The sequence below is a fragment of the Syngnathus leptorhynchus genome, chromosome 12 (assembly GCF_054491065.1).
Source record: "Syngnathus leptorhynchus isolate UIUO chromosome 12, UIUO_Slep, whole genome shotgun sequence".
Lineage (NCBI taxonomy): Eukaryota > Metazoa > Chordata > Actinopteri > Syngnathiformes > Syngnathidae > Syngnathus > Syngnathus leptorhynchus.
Window position 1 is genome coordinate 9,651,658 of NC_141206.1, and position 23,678 is coordinate 9,675,335.

Genomic DNA, 23,678 nt, shown 5'->3' on the forward strand with positions numbered 1-23,678 from the left:
TTGATGTTTCCATTCATGTTTGCAAAAGGTTTGATTAGATTCCAACGAATATTTGCAATGCAAATATTTCAGACAGCTTTTGATTTTAGGTTAACAACAGAATCGTTCTGGCCGCTCTTCATCGCATTGTAAATTTGCTAACCTGGGCTGTTTTTGACTAAATTCATCCACGCAAACGGCAAATCTCACCCGTAACCTCAAAGACGCCACGTGGTAGACAAGATGGATGACTACAAGGATAACGATAATGAATCGCAGCACTGCAGACAGATGTGAACGGGAGTTACAAGCATATTAAAATGCAATCTATTGAGATAACATCAGTGTCTGTAAAAAAAATAAAAAGTTAATAGCCATCCAGATTGCTTAAGGCAACAGTAGTCAGAGTTGTGTCGACTAAGGATAAAATCTTTTCAGTCATTAGTTCGCATGGACTTGCTTAAGTGTACGAACTGGGCTCTGCGTGAGGAATATTTAACCTGACGGCAAAGCATAAGTTTCCGTTTTCATCACCAATCAAGTTCATATTTTTTCACAAATCAATACTATTGATCAGTGGCCACGTTTACCCTTGCTGATAATTTTACTTCTGTTTGCATAACAGATAAATGCTGACTCAGCATGTTTGCCATAAACTGTGAGCTCCTGTTTTATTTGTATTTTTATTGCTTTCGCATTGCTTTTATGTAAGCAGAACCAAATGCATTAAGCAATTTATCGACAAGACACGTGGCACAATTTTAAAATCCATTCTGCGGCTGAATGGCAGCTGGCGTACGTAATATATTCTGTTCCCGTTTGTTCCGGTCCGTTTGTTTTTATTCATAAAGAGAACAATCACTTTCTGTGTGAGTGTTAAAGCGCTTTGTGTACCTTGAAGTGCAAAGCACATATTTCATCTGAAATAATCAGGGAATGGCAAAAAAAGAGTACCCTAACTACTCATTATGCTCCATTTACAAGCTGGTGGCGAGGACTGAAAAGACTTTTGTAAAAAAACTAAAAAAAAAACTTGCTTATCTACTTCTGGCAAGTCCAAGCAATCACTTTGACTTTCTCGTTGGAAAAAGCACAGAGCTGGGAAATGTTGACAAATGAGATTGCCGCAGTCTTCAGAGTGACTCATTGCCGTAAAATATGACAGAAACAACAGGCAGGAGAATTTCGAGCTCATATTCATCTCTGTTTACCTTTCAAAGAATAGCTGTCGTGCTGTGGCTTCTTCTTTGCCTTTGTTTGCTATTTTACAAAGAATTCACTTATTGATTTTTGAAGGGCAAATTTCTGAAGTTGTGCTTTTGATCTAGCCCATAGACACTCCATGTTTTGATAGGGAGGGAAAATGTGGTCAACCTGCAGTGGCTTGTGGTGATATTTGAAAAGGAGCCATTTGAACAGCTTGAAAGACTCATCGCCATCACTGACAAACAGATGACAGATTCGGTTTAAAAAAAAAACAATAAAAAATACGCCTTTTATGTCAGAGCTTTGAGAATATTGTACAATGTTCAAACATTCGTTATGTGCTCTAGACATGTTGTTGCGCCATCTGCTCGGCCTACCTGGAATCCTTTTTGCGGACATATAGACGCTGGGAGGAATGCCGACGGACAAACAGAAACTTTCATGCATGAAATATTCTGAAAGTACAGTTGTTGTGTTGTTTGCTAATCACGCGAGATAATTGCCGAGCGATTATAACATTCGGCAATTTTGCAGTGAACCGTTCCGAGTTGTGTTGGGAATGGAAACCGTAGCAGAACGGCGAGCAGCTGCTGGATCAGCAATTTTGTTTGGCTTTGTGAAACTTGCCAGCGAGATGACACAGTCAGGATATTTAGGGAGCAGGTATAGATTTGGGAAGGTCAGCAATATTTGAAGAGAAATAAAAAGTCATAGAAACTGTTGGCCGGATTTAAGATAAGCTCCCCAGTTTTTTATGTTTTTTATTTTTTGGTGAGTCGAGATGTCTGAGATGAAAACTGGGTGCTATCATTCATTGGAAAAGCTATTAGAAATACTCACAAAAAGAAAAATCGTACTTTTTTTTTTAAGAGAAAGCACAAAAAATTGGATTCCAGTTGGGAGCACATGGGGAAAGCAGATGATGCTCCTTGTGTAGGTTGCAAAGATGTTACATCATTATTTAAAAAAAAAAAAAAAAAGTGCTCATCTGCCGCTTTTGCGGACGAAACTTAAGCGTGCTATACGTCGAGATTACACCGGTTTGGAGCGGCAACGCTTCTTTCTGAGACGAGCAGGATGCCGTCCCAGAACTGAATCAAATGTCACATTTAAGTGTCACATCAAATTAAGCTGCTTTGTGGGAGGGGAAAAATTGATGTTAATTTGAAGCAAAGCAGGAAAAGGAAAACAAAATATTTATGTATTACTTTTCTGACTGGTATCCGTGTTCTTTCTTTTTTTTGTATTATTCGGTAGCTGTCGAGTGCCTGCCTCCAAATTGCTACCTTGCCCCACAATTTACCGTGCTAAATTTAATGTCATCATTTAGCTTATAGTTTAACATCCTCTTCCGAGGGCGTCTCTGGTGAAGGGCTTCAGAGCGGCAACTGTTATTCGCCGGGGAGCGGAAGCCCCATGAATAATGCATGCTATCTTCTGTGAGGCATAAAGCGCTGTCTGCGATGCCACTTCGCATGCCACTGATGGCGAGTGAGTTATGGAGATCATGTTGAGCGCCAACAAATCTGACTGTCACACAAAAGGAACGAAGGGGTGTAGAGGCGCTACTAAGCGCAGGCATATATCAAGTGTCAAAAAGGAAATGTTGAGGAGGATGTCTCACTCAAATGTCATAGGATCAAAAGACACCGCATGGAATCTAGTAGGAGTAGAATATAACAGGGGCACTGCCCCTCCCCTCAAGTAATGTGGCCACCCTCAGATGCCAGGCCAAAAATTGACTTCTTCAAAACTTTTCTTCCCCGCATTTTATATATAAATAAATAAATGTTTTTAAGTGTTGTCTAAAAAGATTTGGTGGGTAAAACCCCGCAGCTTTCCTTTTAAGTTTAAGTTTCCTTTTAATATAAGAGAAACAACAACAAAATAATATATGAAAAAGCCTCAGGGTTTGCTTTATGCTGCATATGTACAAAAAAAAAAAAAAAAAAAAAAATCCTAGCTCCGGCACTGGACGGAAAGATAGAGGTACAATTGTGGGATTTCTGAAACGCAATCATCTGCACATTGGGTCTTGAAATGTTTCGAGCACAGTGAACATGGGGAGGGATCAATAACCACGTGTCCAGCTTTACATTTCACAAGAAGCTATTGCAGCTCACAGCGGGTGCGGCTGTGGACAAGAATAGTTGAGCAGAGATCAATGTTCTTCCTCTCTAAATTAATGAGGCTGATGTTAATGCCACAGCTTCGGCACTGGTGATCCGTCAGGTATCGGATGGCCTTCACGGGGGTGTGCACACATTCGCAAAGCTGAAAAACTTCAAATATGGACATGGAACAGGATATGGCTAAGTCATATTTTATTTGATCAATTGATATTGTTTGACCAATCGAGTTGATATTTTCATTTATAAAACGCACAGTTGAAAGTGAACAAAAAACATACAGCCGCTTACCGATCGTCAACAGCGAGGAAAGCAGAAATTTACAGTACAAAATGAGTGAGGGTTTTTTTGTTTTTTTGTTTGGATAGAAAGGGTTGGTGGTGCATTGAAGGGCTTGTCACAACTCAATTTACCGAACCTTGAGATGAAAACACGAGCACACAAAGAGCAAAATGAATGTCGCGAGGCGTGAGAGTGGAATGGCTGTGTTAGGGGAAAGAATAATAAGTCATTTGATGTGAAAAGGGATCCGTTATCTCGACAGGATGGCTTTGAATCAACACCCTCACTGGGAGATTCACAAAGACACACACAGTTGCACATACACTGGGAAAAACAACCCCCAAAAAGTTTGTCCACAACAGAATACGATTTTATGCACAGTTAGTGGGGAATTGAAACTGTGCTGATGGAAAATGAAAAGAATTTAGTTGGGTAACATGTTTAGAAGAAATGACAAAAGAAAGCATGTCCTTTCCACGCATGTTGAGATTTTCTCATTTTCTGTCCACAGAAATCAATAGCAATAAGTTATCATCAATACTGTTTGGGGGGAAAAAAAAAAAGGTTGGAGGACAAACAATTATTTCTACTTTACACACATCACATGTAATGATGATAGGTTGGTGAGGGGCGGAGCCACAGCGAGGGGGTGGAGCCAGCAACAAAAGCAGTGCATTTGGTGTTTTAAGGTTAAAAACGGCAGGAGAAAAAATGCCTCAAAGTACATCGTTATTAACATTATACGCTTAGAAAAGTACATTTCATTCATGACGTTTTCTTTTTTTTCCACTACTTTTACTTTTGATTGCATGTTCTGTCAATTCAATCAAAGCATTGAAAATGAAACGTACAAAAAATAAAATAAATTACAAACGCACAACAAGATAAGTCATTAGCTTGGGATAGTCTTAGCACTGGCTAATCTTCTCTTTTTTTTTTTCTGACCGCCTGTAATCTGATCATCTGAAACAACGGGTGCAAAATTAAAATAAAAAAAAATCTGATCCCGTGAGGCACATAGACACCATCTGAGCCTTGAATCTTTTCATGTAGAGTCTTGCCCGATGACATAACGCTTCATATGGAATCCAAATCCGTTTTACTGTCACTGTCAGCGAAATAGTCCAAACTCATCTGTGAGAGCTTATTCATCGTTTTTAAAGCAAAACTTGCATATGTACAGTCTCCATCTTGGAATCCAACCACGCTGTCCTCATAGAGACAATAAGCAAAAGTGGTTATTAGGCCGTCAGTACAGAAAATGATTGTTGGAAATATCATCTTTGATTCTTGCCATACAATTTTCCAGTCATTTCCAGAAAGTGAAAAAAAATGGGTTTCTTCTGCGATTCTCTACACAATGCCCTCTGTGATTGTATTTGTTGGATTGGTGTGTTGTTCCCCAGCGGCGGTTCCTTCTAATGGAGAGTAGGCAGCTCGCCCAGCCACGCACCGGGTAGTGGGCGTCGACATGTATACTCATTCTGCAAGGAAAAGATGACGTTAGAAACATCTAGTAGAGGTTCAAAGGAAAAAGATGTCAAAGTGTTCAAGTCATTTCAGTGGTCGGTGATTTGAAAGTAACGGCAGGCAAGATTAGTAAAAGACAGTGTCAAGACAGAAATATTTGACGCTGCATTTGGACCTTAGGAAGTTCGGAATGAAGTTAAGACAATCGAATTGGAATTGTTTACGGGGATATATTTTGAGTATATTCTCCGAGTGGTCCGTCCGTATACCTGTACAATTGTCTAAAAAAAAAAAAATTCTCTTGTTCTGTGCAAACACACAGAAACTTCTTCCATTCCTGTAACTAATGCGTTCGATATGTTTTGAGAGAGCTCTCTGGGCTTGGTAATTGGACATCCTTTCATAAGATGCCAGTTTGGACCAAGAAAGCCAATATTCATCTAGTCTTCTAAATACGGGCAGATTCCAGCGAGTTTCTTCATATTCAGTTTCTTCCCTGTGCCACTTGCACACAGGTGTCAAAGTCAAGGCCCCGGGGCCAGATACGGCCCGCCACATCATTTTAGGTGGCCCGCGAAGACTAATCGAATTCATGTTCATTCCAAAATTTCAAATTACTTTCACTTTAAAAAAATGCTGATATTGTTAGCAATGCATACATGCTGCTTCCTTCCATGTAGATATCATAAGTTTAACACCCCTGCTCATATGTAATAGAAAATGCATACATGCTGCTTCCTTCCGTGCAGATATCATAAGTTCAACTCTCGGCCGGTGCCCAGCTACTGCTGGTCTTGAGCTTTGATAAAAAAATTCATATCTTGCATCGGGAAGGGCCAAAGTGCCAAACATATTATCCGAGTAACTCGCCGACAAATATCACTTCTTTGCCAATACTGTACTCAATTAATCCAGCAACAGATTTGGAAGAAATCTAAATTTAAAAGACGGCGGATATGAGCGAGCAAAAAAATTAGCCACTTAGTAAGCGTCCCCGCACGACGCAATCAAAAATAGATGTCTTGCTTTGCAACTGGTAATGAATCAATTAGTAGCGAAGCAGCTGCCTTTCTATTTGCCTTGTTTTCACTTCCTCCACTGTGCATTTGTTTTGCTTACAGTACATCATTACCAAGCTTGTATTTATAATCTCAAATTGAGCTGTCAAAAACAACAAAACCCAATGAAAATATTTTTCCATTACCCTCTTCAATTTTAATGATCTTATCTTTGCATGTCAACGTATACTAAATATTCATATTATTGCCCCGCCCCCTTCCTGCTGCCTTGAATTACATCATTGATAAGGACATGGAAGCCTGCCCGATTCGGTATTATAGTTTTCCTCTGTCACTAGCGATTAGCCTGACTTTGGCTATCTTTGCATAAGTCGATGATGTATTTCACTCAAGTTTGGAGTTGAGCTTCCAATCTGGCAAAATCCCAGAAGAAACTCCACAAGCCGGATTGGCTTGAAGCTTTTAGTGACACCGATACAAGGTGACAGCTGGTTGGCCATTGATACCGCTGATGATCTCCCTAATCATGTTCTCGGGTCATGTCAGGGATATTTTGCCTCCGAGCACAGAGAGGCATTTAAAAACTGTAATGTCCCGAGACAAGCCAATAGCTGACATCATACATAGATAAAAAAATATGTGTCTCTAGGAGATTCTAGTGACCGCCTCATACTTCCCTTCATATGATATTCTTCCGAGAGTGTAGCGACACAATGTAGCAACGCTTCCAATTCTCTCGCGGCGTGCCAAACGGGAAATAAGAATGTTTGAGCGGGGCTAGACCGCAAGTCTATAACATAGACTTTTGTGTTTTCTTGGAAGCAGCCAGTGGAGTTGAATGATTTCTAATGATCTATGATGGCTGAAATTATTTATTCATTTCGTTTTAAATGCTCAAGTTTGATTCAAACTACGGTTGAGCGAATACAAGATGAAACTTATAAAACTAGATCAAGAATGTACATTAAAATGGTCAAATGAATGTGACTAAAGTTATATTCCAAACATTTTAAGATTATGTTGCGCAATCTCGACTCCTTTGAGATAAATAGGCATCCTAATCAGGTCTTATCGGAAGCACAGTCAACCAATCGGTTCAAGTTTTTGGAAGTGAAACCAAAACCAGAACAAAACACATGTCCTAAGATCTTACACAATCACTTAAATAGACACAAAGGCAAAAACGAGAGCCATCTTTAATCTTCAAAAGACTTGTGTTTACAGCTAATTCCTTTTCAAACCTTCTTTTATCTTTGGGCCAAACATCTGATGAGACTGAAACTAATGAGCCGGGACGACTGAAATGAGCGTAATATCATTATCATGCAAAAGTGGAAGTTGTGAATTCCTTATCAAGCGCAAATGAAACAAAAGAGATGTCATTACCACTGGTCAATATTAAAATGCATATCATATTAATTTCAAATTATGACATTTATCGTGAGATTTCGTGATCTGGCATATCGATCATTTCACAACATAAAAACGTTTGGCCTGAAAATAAAAGACGACTACTAAATTTTAGAATCCTCATTATGTTATGTTACCAAGGAAATAATTATCCTTGCTTTCAACCACTTTCAATTATGTGTTCCCTATCTTTGATGATTGCAAAATTAACCACCACAATTTTTCTTCTAATGAAAAGCAAACATATGCATTAGCGGTGTGCATGCTTGGTCAAAATAAATCATTTAGGCCAGATGAAGGATGAATATTACATTTAAAACAGCACTGGACATAATTAATCTATGCTTGTGCATTAGTAGATGGGCGGAAACCAAGGTTGATCCAAAGTGGTGAGCAAAGACCAACAAGATGAGTGTCCTAATTTCTCATAAAGTGCCTTATTTATCTCTATTAAAATCAGTTATCTTCTTCTCACATGGGAGGAAACTAAGCATTGAGACTCATTTAAAAAAAAACATCCACGTGCTTAATCAGTATTTGCATATTGGCTGTTGCGAAAGATAAAAACAGGGAACAGCGTTAATCTCCTTGCATACAAACAAAAGACGTCAGCACTAAGCTTCTTCGTTTTGTTTTTTTCTGAGGAAACCCAATAAATTTACAAGCAAAAACCAGAGAAGCCTGTATCAGCATTTGATGGATGGTACACAGCGAGTTGCTTTTTTGCGGGAGTGCTCGCTGTCAGACACGCAAGCACTCAACCTTCTGATTAATAAAGACCTAGATACATTTAACATTCTATTATGAATCAGTAAACAAGGCCACATCGGCAGAACGACAGAATAAACGAAATTGTCTTTTTGACAACGTTGTTTGTTCTCTGAATGAAAGAATGCTAATGATAATAGCACTCTCGCTAATTATATGGCTTCAAATTGTGTTTTGAGTGAAAAATGTGGCACGATTAAGAAGTGGCTATTAGAGTGACAGATTCATGAAGTAACATGTTTATTGTGCACACAGCCCAGCATGTTCTGAAAACTATTCAACAATGAGGACCAGGCGTTCGGGAATCTCCCGACATTCCCGATGGCCCTGCAATAATTAGTCTACAGAAAATAAAACACCCGTCGCTATCAGCAGGGATATGGCAAGTTTACATCAATGAATAATAACCTGTATAAATACTTGAATATGCAAACGACAGGTATGCTGAAGTGCATATTCACGTCTGTGTCATATTAAATGGAATATCATAAAAAACTCAACAGTGAGCAACGTTTTGTATATACACAGCGCTGAGATTTCCCGAAGGAGATCATATCCGACAGGCTTTGGAGCCAGCACGTCTTGAGGGAGGTGTCGGTGTGTGTGCGCTTATTTACAGAACACGGGTGAATATGTGCATGTTTGAGCTGCACTTTGGCGTGTGATTTATGGCGGTTGTGATTTATCCAGATGATGGATGAGCGCGTTAAGAGCTACGGCCATGCCAACGCTCTCTAAGTCTTTGTCGTCGTATATTGTGTGGTAGCGTATAAAACAAGTCAATGCAATATTAAATTATCCTCACAGGGTAAAACAAAGATGAAATACAGAGCAATTGCCAGTCAATCACGATCCATTCCAAGATTCTGGTTGAGGTCTTTTGGATTTTTATTGTTCTAGTAGAATAGACCAAGGCTGTTTTCGAGAACACCTGCTAATTTGGTTGGGGAAAAAAGTAGATTAGATTTTAGACTGCTTAAGAGCAGGTTTAATTTGTGCCGCAGTCTGGTTGGTTTTGCAATCCAGCATTCCATTTTTGTAAACTGCTTAACCTGTTCAAGATAGGAAGAAACTATCCCAGGTGGCTCGGAGCAAAAATCAGACTGGCACCAGTCAGCGACATATTATCATGGCATAGAGAGACGAACGAGCTTTCACACTCGCATTCAATGAGTGGGAACTGAAATGCAAATCAGGCGAGTGAAACGGTGACACGGTCAGTGACTTTTTATCAACAAGCCATTGTTCCAAATGATCAAACATATGCTTGATAAGTCTCATTTTACGGTGGAGTTGGTGCATTCAGAATCCGAGTCGACTTCTTGCTATGCAGAGATGAGGTCATCTGCAAAATGAATTGATCGCCTTGTATCCGCAATGCCGAAGCATTTGTAAACTCATCCTGTTTCCAATTAACCCCCCACCTGTCTCTTTCCTACTGTGGGATCTCAACCAGACAATTTGTGTTTACTGACCGCACATCTGGCTGCTTTGCTTTTGGGATTTCATCTCCAAATGCAAGCCAAGCGTACAAAAGTTGCTCTAACAATTTCATACAGAGCAGAGCACAGAAGACGATCATTCACCATTTTTTAATTTTGACGATCCAATTAAGCTCCGGGCGAAAAGATGTTTAGTATCTACCTCGACTGTGATGAAGAGTTACTTGTACGCATGTTAGTTGTGACTCACTCCGGCTGTGCTGTAAGTGGACTCACACTTAAGCAAATATGACGGCAGTGGCAAAATACGGAGTGTTCCAGTGTCATGATAGCGAGGGATGATTGCCAGAAGCTATGCGAATGACAAAGCAAAAGTGGCTCCGTTAGATGAGGTTTAGTGTGCTTGTAGGTATGTTTTTCATGTTGACAATGACCTCACTATATTCACATTGACCCTACTATGAAAATGATTTTGCATTAGAATAATCATTTGAATAACTGTAGCTGGTGTACTTGAATTCAAATTCCCATTACGAGTCCAGTCATGCATTCAGCGTGTGACAGTCTAATCCGAAAGGTAAGTCATGACTCAATGTTCAATTTTCACCATTTTAATCCCTAGTTGATACGAGACACATTGCTGAAGGCAAATTATTGCCTTCAAACGATTCGACGTTTCATCACTCGCATCATTTGGCTTCTGTCTGATTCCTGACATTTGTCACCATAATTTTACAGAGCTTTATGAATGACATGTAAATGCCACGAGAAGACAAAATGTGCAGGCAGGGGGGCAAATTCTGTTATTCCCTTTTGCTCGCCCTCAAATCTGATAATGCTGACCTTTTCGCTAAAAGGCCATTTTGAGTCATCAATCACATTTACCGCAACGTGGTTCACTCGGATTCATCCTTAGCTTTTAAGTGTACCAACAATTAAGCCGACATATTCGTATCAACTATCCAACTTGAATCATCTGAGGATTCAAGCTCCAATTTTGCGGTCTCGAATACACCAATGAGTCACGAGCCTTTGTGTTGACAGTTTTACGCATCGCTTCATTAATTCCTCAAGCCAATATTTAAACAAGTCTTTCTCATGTAATGGCCGGTAGGGAAGATTCCGTTCGTATCTTTGTTCGCGAGTCAAAAAAAAAACAAAAAAAAAACAATTACGAGGTTAACTTGAACTGTGACTTATTGATTTAATAAAACATGTTGACAAAAAGCCCAATAGCTGCAGGATGCCTCGTACCACTGGAACGGCGCTTGACGTTTGCCCGGGGAGACGACAGATCGAGTCAGCCTTTAATGAAAGTGTCATGCTAAACCTTGGATGAATAACAGGCGGAAAAAAGGCATTTAGCTGGAGGAAATTACCAACATACCCTTAAAGTTCAACTTTAAATTGTGTCACTAAACAACCGCGGGAATGTAATGGTACCGTTATTGAGTTTATACGACACCAGTTAAGGGGGAATTACGAAACAAAAACTTGTTTTTATCACAGATTTATATCTCCTATCGTCCAATCTTGTAAAGAAATTCCAGAAATAGCATCCTGGAGCTACGTGGTGCTGATGTCGTTTCCCTCTGACTATTGTTGATTTCACGCAGGCACTATTCTGTCCTCATTTAAAATCAGTCGGCCTTTTTTCTCTCGGTGGGCAACACAACTAGAAAGCAAACGAGGAATGCGGGCTCCAACGAGGGAACAATAGAAACGGTGAAACAGGATTTTGTGAAAACATCGGGCCTCGTAGGAGGATTGTTACATTTTATTTAGATCCAGCCATCCGTTTTGCATTCTGCTTGTCCTCATTGGGGTCACGGGTGAGCTGAGGGCTAAATCAGCTGACGTTATTATCTTCTGCAACATCATAGGTGTAAAATACAACCCACCGCCGGTGTTTTATTTGTGCCGCAACCCCCGTGTGGCAACAAATGAGCAAATAAATGTATCGCCACGTTAATTTATTAGCACCGTAAACGTGTTGGCAACGTCATTTTATACCGAGGAGATATTATTCTGCATGAAGGTGGGTGGCTTTGATCTAAAGATGGAGAAGACAATTCTACCCCACAGCTGGCGGCAAGAGCAACATGGGGGTAGGTAGAGAGGATTCTAAAATTCAATTTAGCTCAGTAGCGGGGGTGGCTTCTTTGTGCAACAGAGCTGCTTCCCCTCATATACTTAGAAACACTTCCAAAGGGGAAACTGCGCTTTATACACATTTAAATTCCAGATGCTGCCAATAATACTCATCTGTGTTTCATTTTGAGTGTGACAATACTTCTGCACGTGTAATCCTGCAGCCTTGGGTGAAAAAACAACGATTACAGCATAGCCTTGCATGCATCATTGTTCGTCTCATCCTTATTTTGAGAATGACCTAGCAATCGAGAGAAGAGGGCATGAAATTGCCTCCCGGTTATAAAGAGGTTGTTGTGATGAGTCTCTGAAAATCCTTATCAAATGCTTTGTCGCTCAAACAGCTGCTCACACCACCACGTGCATGCATCTGTTGGTGCTCGCTACTTGCCGTTTCGTAGTTTTGCAGCAAGAAAAGTACAGCGTATGATTCTGAACCATGGAGTCGAATGGAGCAACATAATATTGCTTGAATTTAGGAACAGAGATTTTGAACTGGGATTTGGAAATTAGAAGAAAATTAAAGGATGAAATTTGAAAGTAAGTATAGCTTACGGCAGTCGCACGACTGTTTCCACATCAGCTCCTAATCCTTCTTTAAAAGTGACGCTGTACAGGGGACAGGGAGCGGAAAATGAAAGTGTTCCTCTAAATGGCTTGTGGAGGGATGCCTGTCAAGTGGAACGGGTCTAGTGGGGAAATTAGCCAGAAAACATGTCAAGCGAGCGCTGCGGCTGGCTGTGTGGCATCATTGCCGCCTCAAAGGGGTAGAGGCTACACTCGCAGGATGGCAAACACAAAGAATGCTTAATGAATTGACCACAGAGACAAATGTGTTCTTTTCCATCCCTGACAATTCAACACCGCAATGTTAGCAACCCTTGTGTTGAATTATTTTAGACTGTTTGATTTGATTAGACTGTGATGCTATTACATCACAAAAGTTTCTTTATCTACTTCTTTGGAAACTTTGTGGCGTCTTTGCCCGGTATACATATATCATTTTCTCTCTGTGGTGTCCCACAGGGCTCAACTTTAGGGCATCTATAAATTCCAACCCAATAAAATCCATTATTTTCCCCCTCAGAAAAATAACAACTTTTTCAGTTTCATACTGTGTGAAAATCAAAAAAATTCCTTCAGTCTCAAAAAAATAGCAAAAGTGTTGTAAAAACAAAAACATATCGTCCAAAGTTGTGAGTCATGCAACACTGGTGCAGTATAATTTCTACTAGTGTTAGTGTCCAATTATTCATTGTTCTCTTACATCCAAATACTGTTATTTTTTTTAATTTTACATCTGTGAGCTCAGTCAATTAAAACAATTATGCATTGTTTTGTTTATTTCTAAGGCCCACATAATCCTCTAAAAACAGTTCAGTTTATTTCAAAACAATCTTAAAATGCTGATCTTAAGGCGAACTCCTGAATAATTGGAAGCATTAAGTGATGTTGCAAGTCCAAATGTGAGACAAGGTTAGTTAATTAGTCCTTTTAGAGGGCATACTTGTTCATATATTTACCTTTCTGATGAGGCTTTGTATTTTGAATTTGATTTCTACTTTTAGGCTGATGCGATGGATCATACCTCACACTCCCTGGAGCTAGACATTGTGCAAGTGCAGGAGCCAGTGCCGTTGCCAAGCACTTCCAATGCCTCCGGAGTGGCAGCAGGGTTGTAGCTCATGTAATATTCTTGCAGCTGGGTGCTTAGGTCTTGCTCCGGCTCGGGACTTTTTTTGCGACATTTTCTCCCCACCATGGATCGCTGGTGGAGCAATCTGGTTGCGCCCGGGTAGCGGCGCCACAATACGTAGACGATGGTCAAAATGAGAGACATGCTGAAGAAGAGTGCCACACTGCCTACCACTACTTTATGCAGAGTCATATGTTCCATCTCTGGGGGTAGAATGTGAGTGGGCCGACTACGTGCCACCGAGTCTCTTGGATCTTTACTCATGTGTCCGGGGAACGTAGGACGAGGAATAGGTTGCGGTCGAAATGGGGGTTGTGGATCGTAGGTTGGTGATATGAGTGGAGAACCGCTAGTGGGGGCAAAGGTCGGTTCATTGGTGGCTTCGGAAAAAAGCTCTGACATCGGCGAGGGTGTCTCGGTCAGAACGTAATCGGTTTCCTCGCAAATGCCGTGGTTCCTTGTGGCTTCCATAATCTTTTCTCCTTGGAGATACTTTGGGCTGCTGCATATCATGGTGGTGTCTTTTGTGCCACGGAAATTTCTCAACCAAGCCACCAGCGGACATATGCCAGTGGTACAATCCCATATGTTGCCTGCGAGGCTGATGGAAGTCAGCGAGATCCACGCCGATGCCGCCTCTTGAGATACGTTGGACAGTTTGTTGGATTCCAAGTTGAGAACTTGAAGGTTGGGCAAGCAGTGGAACACGGCTGGATCCAGGATCTGTATTTCATTTCCAGACAGGTCGAGTTTCTGCAGCGTATACCACGTCCACGGAAGTCCCTGATTGACCACCTTGATGCGATTCCATTGCAGGTACAGCGATCTCAGATTGGCCAGACGAGGAAAGAGAAAAAAGTTGATCCGGGTGAACTGATTATGCTCAAGATGCAACTCCATCAGCTTCTGTAAGCCCAAAAAGGTGGTGCGCGTGAGAGCCTTGATTCGATTGTAGCCCAAATCCAGAAACTCCAAACTTCGGCACTCGAGGAACGCTCGTATGGGGATGTTGGAGAGACCGTTTGAGCGGAGGTGTAGGTTTTGCAACTTCCGCAAACCATGGAATTGTCCCGGTTGCAGGATTTCCAACTTGTTGTACGACAGGTCTAAACTACGAAGATTAGGAATTCCGTGGAATGTCGAATTGTGTAGCGACGTGATCTTATTTGAGCTCATAATGAGTTCTTTTAGTCTCCGAACTCCCTGGAATGCCCGACTGTCGACCGCTGAAATCTGATTGTGATCCAGGTATATCCAGAGAAGCTGACCCAAATGAGCAAACTGATACGGTAACAGAGTGTGCAGCTCATTATAGCGCATGGAGAGACCCTGGCACCCAACGGAAATATTTTCTGGGACATCCAAGAAAGCAGATGAATCACAATTAACCGTCTTCCCTTCGCACCGACAACTATTTGGGCACGTGCGCTCGACGAAGCTGAACAATAAGGGAACTCGCAAAAGGAGAAGGAGTGGAAAGAGGAGGTGTGCCACTCGTCCATCGTTCGACATTGGACCTGGAAGAGAAGACCATACATTTTACAATTTCATTTGTCACATCATTTCCAACACGTAATTTGATAACTGATGTCTAACACATAATATAGTCATGTTGAATACCTGCAACAAAGTTCAAACGCTGTCCACGGATAAATTTAGCACCGCCGACCCCATTAACACGGGCTATACGCTACGACTCTTAATTCCCATTAAGGTAGATTATTGGGGGGGGGGGGGCAGTGACAGATGTTAGCCGCGTATTATACAGTGGTTATTTATGGATGAATTATCACATATGCTCCAGACGGATTAAATTGCACCATAGTCTTACTAAGCCCTTGTACAGTTTGTCTCTTAATTTCTTTTGAGAAGCACATGACACATAAATGTAGACTATAATTAAGAAGAGTGGTAAAAAATGTATGTGAGGTGAGGTGACGTGAGTAAATGAGAGTAGGGACAATGTGCCATGTGAAAATGTGTTCTATTAATAAATCTCTTGGCTCCTCCAAGCCATAAATGCAGCGCAGCTTCCATCTTATCCATTAGCTGCTCTGTCAAGTGGTTAAGAGTTCAATGCACCGGACCTATTCATCAGTTGTATTAAAATGATTCCAATTCTCATTGGAGCAGTTAAAATGGACTTGGTAAGCTCAAAGAAAGGATGAACAGATTTTGATGTCCTAAAACGTTAGATGAGATGGTATGCATGAGAGCCATGGCGGTCAGCCATTTTCTCATTGATGTTGCTGCTTGGCTGAATATCTAATTAACGCACATTGATTCCGTATGGATCCCTGCATCGACAAAAGATTAAGAAGCAAGTGTTTATCAGGTCCCCAAGTGAGGCTTGGAGAGATTTGAACTCTTGCGTAGTTTGATTAACCTCGTGTGTGTGTGTGTGTGTATATATATATATATATATATATATATATATATATATATATATATACACATATATATATATTTATTTATTTATTTATTTATTTTTTTACACAAACTGGATACCTTCGACTTTGAGTAACTTGTTTGTAGTTATACGGGATAAAAAAAACTTGATCTCTGTGGGGATGCTCATGAAAACTGAAAAAAACACATGGTGTAAAAAGTTGAAAAAGACTAAATAGGAAAGCTGGCAACCAAAGAGATTTAATCTAATCGGATAGATGAGCATCTGATTACTGTATCTCGTGTTTTTTCTTTCTTTATCAAAGCTTGACCAATTGAAGCCAGAGGCGCCTGAATTGTTGTTGTTTTTTTTACAAAATAACTCTTGCTAACTGTTGGTGTCTTTGCGTTAAAAGCAACAGTAATGTCTGTAATAGAGTTTGCGGTCTGTAATTTATAGTTTATTGACCCGTTAACCTTTACGTTACAGATGCAATTTCGGACAGCCAAAAATCGAACAAGCAACGCCTCATTACTCGTAGATTAGTGAAGACGATGTACAACTGTATTTACTGATATGCAAATGCACCACCCAGCAAAATCCCCAGAAGCTGTCGAAACTCATCTTTTCATGTCACCTAAGGTTATGCTTTTTTTTTTTTTTTTTTTTAATCTGCCAAGAATGAGACTACTTTCCAGCCGAAGGGTACGGAAGGTTGTGCCAGTCCCCGAAGAGTCAGCTGTCGTGTTGCTTGGCATCGCGACGGCTTGATATTTCATTTGAATGCACAAGGCTCTAAGCAGCAATGCAAAGGCTATTAGCCAAAGTGCCCGAGAGGCTTGGCCAACCGTGTGCGGGTCAAATTCCAAAGCACTCGGAACAAATGGGAAGAGAGCCAGAAATGCAACTATATCCACTATTTGGTATTAAATGTTCAACTTATGAATATTATACTATAGTTTGCGTTTTGGGATTGGAAACAGGCACAATCAACTCCATTATGGAATTGTCCTAAGGAATGCAGAATATGTTAGAGTTGCATTTTGCTAGTGCGAGCCTTGATTAATGTGTTTGGAAATTTGAAAAAAATGACTCTTCCAGGATTTGGAAAATGAAGCTTCATATTTGCTTCATGAACCAGTTGTTGCAAACTTGAAGCTTCATTTTGCTATCACTAGATTTTTTAAATTCCCACTGTCCAGCGGTGATCTGTCATCTTCTTATAGTCACATTAGTTTCTCAGACGTGTTCACGCTCACAACGGCGCCAGGTTGCACGCGTCTCCAGTAACATCAACACTTTTGTAGTTGCGTGAAGAATTATTCGAAAGTTCATCTTCATTTGATCAGAGAAGCTGTTAGTTTGAAAGTGTATGATGTGTGACTGAGCTTAGGCAAGCAGAATTTGAGATGGGCACTTTAGTATTGTGATTTACGACATAACTGACCATGCGCACTTAGATTTAGGGCACATAAAATAAAAAGCACTCCCGGGACTTAAAAGTATGTGACATATTATAAGTCATGGGGACCATCTTATTAAACGGTGATTCACTGGACACACTAGCATTACAATATTGAAATTTTTTTTTTTTTTTACACGACTAACAGCTATTATTTCAGAAGCAATTAAATACAATTTGCAAGTCAGATGTAACTTTAAAAGTGGAGGATTTATGATAAAAGCTTTTTTGGGGGTGGGCTGTGACTGGTAACCAATGAAGACAAGTGAAATCCTTCAATCCACGATTTTATGACGCAGCCGGGTGTATGTAAAATCGAGAAAAGGCATTAGAATTCCATGTGATTAACAATCGAGTTTGTGAGCTCACTTCTGCTGAAAAGGATTAGTGAGGGATGTTTTAAACAAGGACTCACGAACGCATTGACCTCCTGAAGTATAAAAGTAGATAAATGAAGGCTTGTGCTTCAACTGCTCGTTGACTCTTTCATCAGAAAAGTAAGACTTGAATAATGAATGCTCCAAAAGCCCTATTGCCACCTGTAGGTCATTTCTCAACGTCCAATCATAAACATACTCCTGTAGATTGGTGTGAAGGTGCAGAATAGAACAACTCCGAGTCCTCAACATGATGAAGTGTCTTTAACATACATCAAATTCCCGCGGCTGCGTGAGTTTAACATGTTTATTGATTGCAGCGTTTATCATGGTCACTAAGGCATCTTGATTCTTATTGATCAGTTTATGTGGGAACATTTTTAAATAAAATAAAAAAAGACAAATAAAAAAATAAAACTGAAACAAAACAAAATAAATAAATAATAATAATAAATAGACGAGTATAATCCATGGAGGCGGCCATAATTGTTTTATCCGACATGATGAGCGGCGGGGTGTTGGCACCAAAGCGAACATAAGTATATGCAGCGGAACACGCCTAGCATCACGTATAGCTATGCTAACAATATTAACATTCATGGGTTCCCCAAGGGTGGCTGGTCTGCAATTTATCAAAACAAACTCACATTTTCAGCTGTTCTTATCTACCCCGTCAGTCAAACGGTTGAAGGAATCTTCCGAAAGAGCCAAATGATAACTCGATATCACACATTCTTGCTGACTGGGGCAGGGGAATAATATAGCATGGTGATTGGATTTTCTTATTATTGTTTTGGTTTTGGCAGGCTAAGCACTGCTGTCCGATGTATTTAGACGTGAGTGCCGCACATGCACAACTGGAGGTATTGGGTTGCAAATTTTTGGCGTGGTGGCAGATTATTTCAGTGAACTGCAGGGTTCAAAATATGTCCTTGATAATGCAAATGTTATCTTCAAGCATTTTTGAAAATTGGACTAATATCAGACATCACAATGAGTCGTTGAGTGTAAATTTAGGATACCCCAATCAACAAATTGCTGTATATGGCTTTTAAATGTTTTGTGTTTTTTAAAATTGAAGTTGCTGTTTACTAGTACGCCATAGCTGACTTTTAAAGGGCGAGTAGCTGGAGCTCAATTTAGTTGATGTCATTTTGATAACTGCGATTTGGTCCTATTTTATTTTATTTTTTTCTCCGTCTACGCTATTTTGCAGTTGCTGAGGTCTTTTGTTGTTGTTGTTGTTGTTGTTGCATAATAGAGGCAAACATCTCCTCCGGGTTATCCCACCAAGTATGAAGCACACACTGAGGACAGAATGAAAAGGCATATCCAACAATTTCAAGATGCGGAGCGTGCCTCGGCTCAGCAAATAAAATGCGGCAAGAGTTTATTAGCTGATGACTGAGAAAGCCAGCAGACTTTACTGTGACTCTTCTTGTCATTTAACGACTTTGAAAATATTCGCATCTTCCTAATCTTGGACTTGGAAATATCAACTGCTTCTGACATTACTGAGCGTATTTCATGTCTTGTTTATAATTGAAGTCTTGTGAAATATAGTTCCTGGCGAACGATGCGTCGGCTTGGCAATATGTATTCAAATGCGGCCAATCAAAATGGAAACGGGACCGTACGGTATTCTGCTACAACAACAAGATCCAAATCTAGTTTGGAGCGGAGACAACTGTATCTGCTTGTCACGCACATGGAGTCATTAGTGCCGTGCCATTGTTTCTCTCCCCCGTCACGCTGGAATTTCTGACGTTTGGTTATATTTCTTCTGTCTCGCCTGCAGCCTTCCCTTGGACTTGAGTAAATTAAAATGAGACTTTGTCAGAGATGCTGATTCACGCAAAAATCACAACTCGGGAAATAGCCAGATACGCTACTGCAATGATTTTACGTTTGAATCATTTAGTGCTTTTGTTTTAGTAAAATCACTAGAGCCACATTTTTAACCGAGAAATTCTGGCAAGGATCAGATTTTCCTCTTTGTGTCTTCTGCGGCCATGATTAATGCAAAGCTTGATTCACAATGGTCCGCTCGATGCCAGGAATCACTAATCAAACCCATTTTGCCGTTTTACAGCGTTTCATCCCATTCCATTGTCTCCTACTTTCACCAACCGGTTAAAGATGCTCATATTGACCGTTTGCGATGAACTTCGCCACAAGCTAATTTCCTGAGAGGCTCGGTTTTGGTGGAAATCTTCAATCATCTCCTCGATTTTATCCTTGAATCAATCCGCGGCGTGATCTTGACGTCCACACCGTATTAGTAGATTGTCAACATAATTTGTCAAGGACCCAACATAGTCCAAACCGTGCCTGTCTGCTCCAAGTCTTCAATCTCTGCCCGTATCTTCCTGCTAGCGTAGCATTGGTATTCCACAGTTGGCTGCTTGTTTCCTCCCATCTACCGTGATCATTTTCAAGAGGTCACAGATCTGAATTTTACCTCTCTGCTGCTGTTTCACTTCTCGTCTCTCTTGTGGTTGATGTGTTTGGTTTTAGCCCCTGGATGGTTTAATTACCTGGGCCAAGGAGGTCATGTTTTCATTGCCGTTGGTTAGTTTTAAGTCCTCTAACTTACCATCGACAGTTCCTTATACTTAGAATGGGTTTTGTGACTTAACGTGTTTTGTTTGGTGATGAAATGCCCATGAGCAATTGAATCCAGCCAAGTCCACACTAGTGATTGATAACTTGGTCCAAATTCCATTTTTCAAGTACACTTATGAACACAGCAAGTATTTTCACTTTGTGAAGTGCATGCTGTGATTTGAGGAGGAATAAATCATTTCATTGCTTTGTTAAAAATGACTAGCACACATACAGGAGCAATTTTTTATTCATCCAATGCAGTCAATCGACTTTGGCAAGGTGATTAAGCATTTGTGTATGTGTGCTGTCTATTTCCGAGAAGTTATTTCTGGCTTTCAGGATCATTTGTAAATAATAAAATGGAACATAATGGACCGAAAACAATCACTTTTTTATACCTGGTATGTTCCATCAAAATATTTTCTTTGCCGAATAATTACTCCTCCTCTAAGGACCAATTACAATCTCTGATAAAGAATTTCTATTATAGGATGAATTGACTTTTTATTGTCACACATCATTACATTAAGAAAAAGCAAAAATTATGCTTGAATTGTGTTTGTTAAACTGTTCTGCTGCTATTGGAGGCTGGACAGCATGCATAAAATATTACAGAAATTTCACTACTGCGGCTGTAGATGGCCATCAAGAGACACATACGAGGCAGAAATTCAAATCCAAGCACAAACCTAATGCAGCCAAGCTTTTTGGAAGATGGCACTGCTGGATTTTCATGAATTGTTCAAGTGACACAATTCCGACATACTCTTCCCGGATGGCACAGTTAGGTAATGAGTTGTAGTAGGATACAATTTGGGTGGGTGAACTTGAGTTGACGCTCTACTCTGACAAATGTCAGACTTTGTCGAATAACTACTCGGAATTAAAAAACAAAGAACATAATTGTTGGTGTGAATTACTTGGACTAAACCGCTTATTAAAACACAATTTTTATGCATGTGTGGGCAGCGTGGAAGGCCCACTGCTTGGGTCACGTCGACTCGCAACATGTGATGCAATATAATGAGATCCAGCAAATGTGCCTCCACAAAAATAAATAATCATGCGCAATTTTGATTGACAGTGCCAAGTGATATTGCGCAATCAGGTGACCAAATGATTTGTTTTAGTCTTAATACAACTGTCATTATGACAGAAACCAGCCTTAGCGTGTTATGTTTTATTAAGTCATAAATAGATGATGTTTTACCATTACCTAGTTTGTGCCAATTGTGTGTATGGTTGAAAATTAAAAAAAAAAAAAAGGCAAATGGAACAAGTTTCATGAAGAGACAAATGGAGCTATTTGTATACATGTCATGCCATGCCATGTCATGTCATGCCATCCCACCTTGTGTGTTTGCGAGCAGACATAGAAAATGATCCCCCTCACTGCACCAGGGGATCATATTCTGCATCCCAAACTCAGTACTGTCTTTTAACCAGCCTATCCCACACATTAAAAATAAAGATTGATCGGAAGCTGCAGAAGGCAAGGGAAGTGTGGGTTTGTGGCTCCTGAGCTGTACCTTCTGAGCACTAAAATGGAGGAGGCGTGTGGGATCAGATTGGAGGAGCTGTTTGAGGGGGGGGGGGGGGGGGGCAGCAGAAGTTAGCGGAATGACTCAAATCCGCCACAGCTTGCAATGCTGTGGAAAAGTGCAGACTGTTCCCCTGCGTTTACATTTAATAAACCTCATTTTGCGATTCTACCCAACCCCCCAATGATTTATTCCACATTAGTCCACTGCGCAATTACACTTCAACGCGCGCCTTAGTCATTTACACTAAATGTGACTATCATTTCTCGTCCTTGATGCGACAGGAGCACGATATGTAAATGCACCTGACTAAATTTGCTACGTTTTCAAGCCCTTACATACTCACCCATGTTGTCTCATCCGCGCGTCCGCTCCGTTCCTTAATACAGTCGTGCGATTCTTCAGCACCGATCACGACTTCCCTTAGTCTCCCTTGTCTAATCCAGACCCACAAAAAAAAAAAAAAAACTCAAACAAGCGGTGATTCACCTTGGATCATTCCTAAAAATAAATAAATAAAAAGAAAATCTTCCGGTGGTTCAAGCGTTCAAAGTTTGTTCCAATGCGCACTGGCTCTGCGTAACTCTCCGCGCATCAGGGAAAATGTGTCATCAAAGCTTATATTGCGAATGTCTCTTCGGATTTGAAGCATGATTTTAGAAGGCGCACGGATGGAAAATAACAGCATGTTTAAAAAGTGTCCAAAGTCAGAAAGGAGAAGGGTTGTGGCGCAGAGATGGGCGCAGCCTCCTCGCCAAGCAGGTGCTCCATGCAAGAGCACGTCAGCAATGTGCTGGATTTGCAGGGGCGCGTGCTCTGCCTACCCAGATGCGTGTGCGCGCGCGCACGCTCCCCATGCGTGGGGTACGCGTGCGCCAAGGAGGACGCAAGACAGTGAATGTGGAAAGCACTCAATGCATTGTTGAACAACTGTAGGCGCTTCTGGTCAAATATGAGATTTGTTGTTTGTTCAATCATCAATTTGCTCCCTGAATCGGGATTGTGTTAAGGGGCTTGGTGGGGGGGGGGGGGCATGAAGATTGGAATTATTACGGGGTGAGTGGGTGCATCCACTCTCACGTTGCATAATTATTGCAGCTGAAAGTGGTAAATGTAGAAGAACAGATGCTGTTGTCTTCCAAGACATCTGATATAATGAAGTGAAACGATGACTGTTGGAGAAGACTATACTCATCATTTTATTTACTTTTGGAATTAAAAAAATGATGACAGAATTGTAATATGAAATGTCAGACCACCTACTCTGAAAAACTGCAAATACACTAAATCAGCGGCTTTGTTTACGTGGACAAATTATTTTAATTGTCTGTTTAAAGCATCTGTTAGCTTCACACTAATGCTAACACTTCATAGGAAAAACATATAACCCATGTAGACATTCAATATAACGGCACTCGGAGTCATAGATTCTTGATCATCTGTGACGAGCTGGGAGAAGATCAGATGTGTATAGTACAGGATTTTCTTCATCTGTTTGGATTTGCCTTGATTTATGAGATTGTAAGATATAGACTGGACATCAAATATAAAATATATGTTGAATTCTTTTTTGTAAAATATTTAGTGTTACAAAAGTTTAGTTACAAAGGGTTGAGTAGGAGTTTTAAAAAAAAACGAAAAAATGCTGCAATGCTCATCGCCAGATTATATCTATACTCTATCAAAAATAATAACTTTGGCCTTCGTGATGTCATACTAGGCAGAGGTGATAAAGTTTGAAATTGACAAC

General features: G+C 40.5%; 1 protein-coding gene across 1 annotated transcript; it reads right to left on the reverse strand.

The window, feature by feature from the left end:
• Window positions 1–4,847: 4,847 nt before the first annotated feature.
• LOC147048338 (leucine-rich repeat transmembrane neuronal protein 4-like) lies at window positions 4,848–15,064 on the reverse strand. The gene is made up of 2 exons (XM_085925967.1): window positions 13,445–15,064; window positions 4,848–5,080 (listed from the first exon to the last, which is right to left on the reverse strand). Exons 1-2 carry the CDS (start codon window positions 15,062–15,064, stop codon window positions 5,015–5,017), a joined length of 1,686 nt encoding a protein of 561 aa, XP_085782093.1. The 3' UTR covers window positions 4,848–5,014.
• Between the last annotated feature and the right edge of the window lie 8,614 nt (window positions 15,065–23,678).

Coding starts and splice junctions, on each gene's coding strand:
- LOC147048338 (XM_085925967.1), bottom strand. CDS start 15,064: ATGTCGAACGATGGACGAGTGGCACACCTCCTCTTTCCACTCCTTCTC. Junction 5,081..13,444: donor CTAGCTCCAGGGAGTGTGAG/GTATGATCCATC, acceptor TTTTCCTTGCAG/AATGAGTATACATGTCGACG.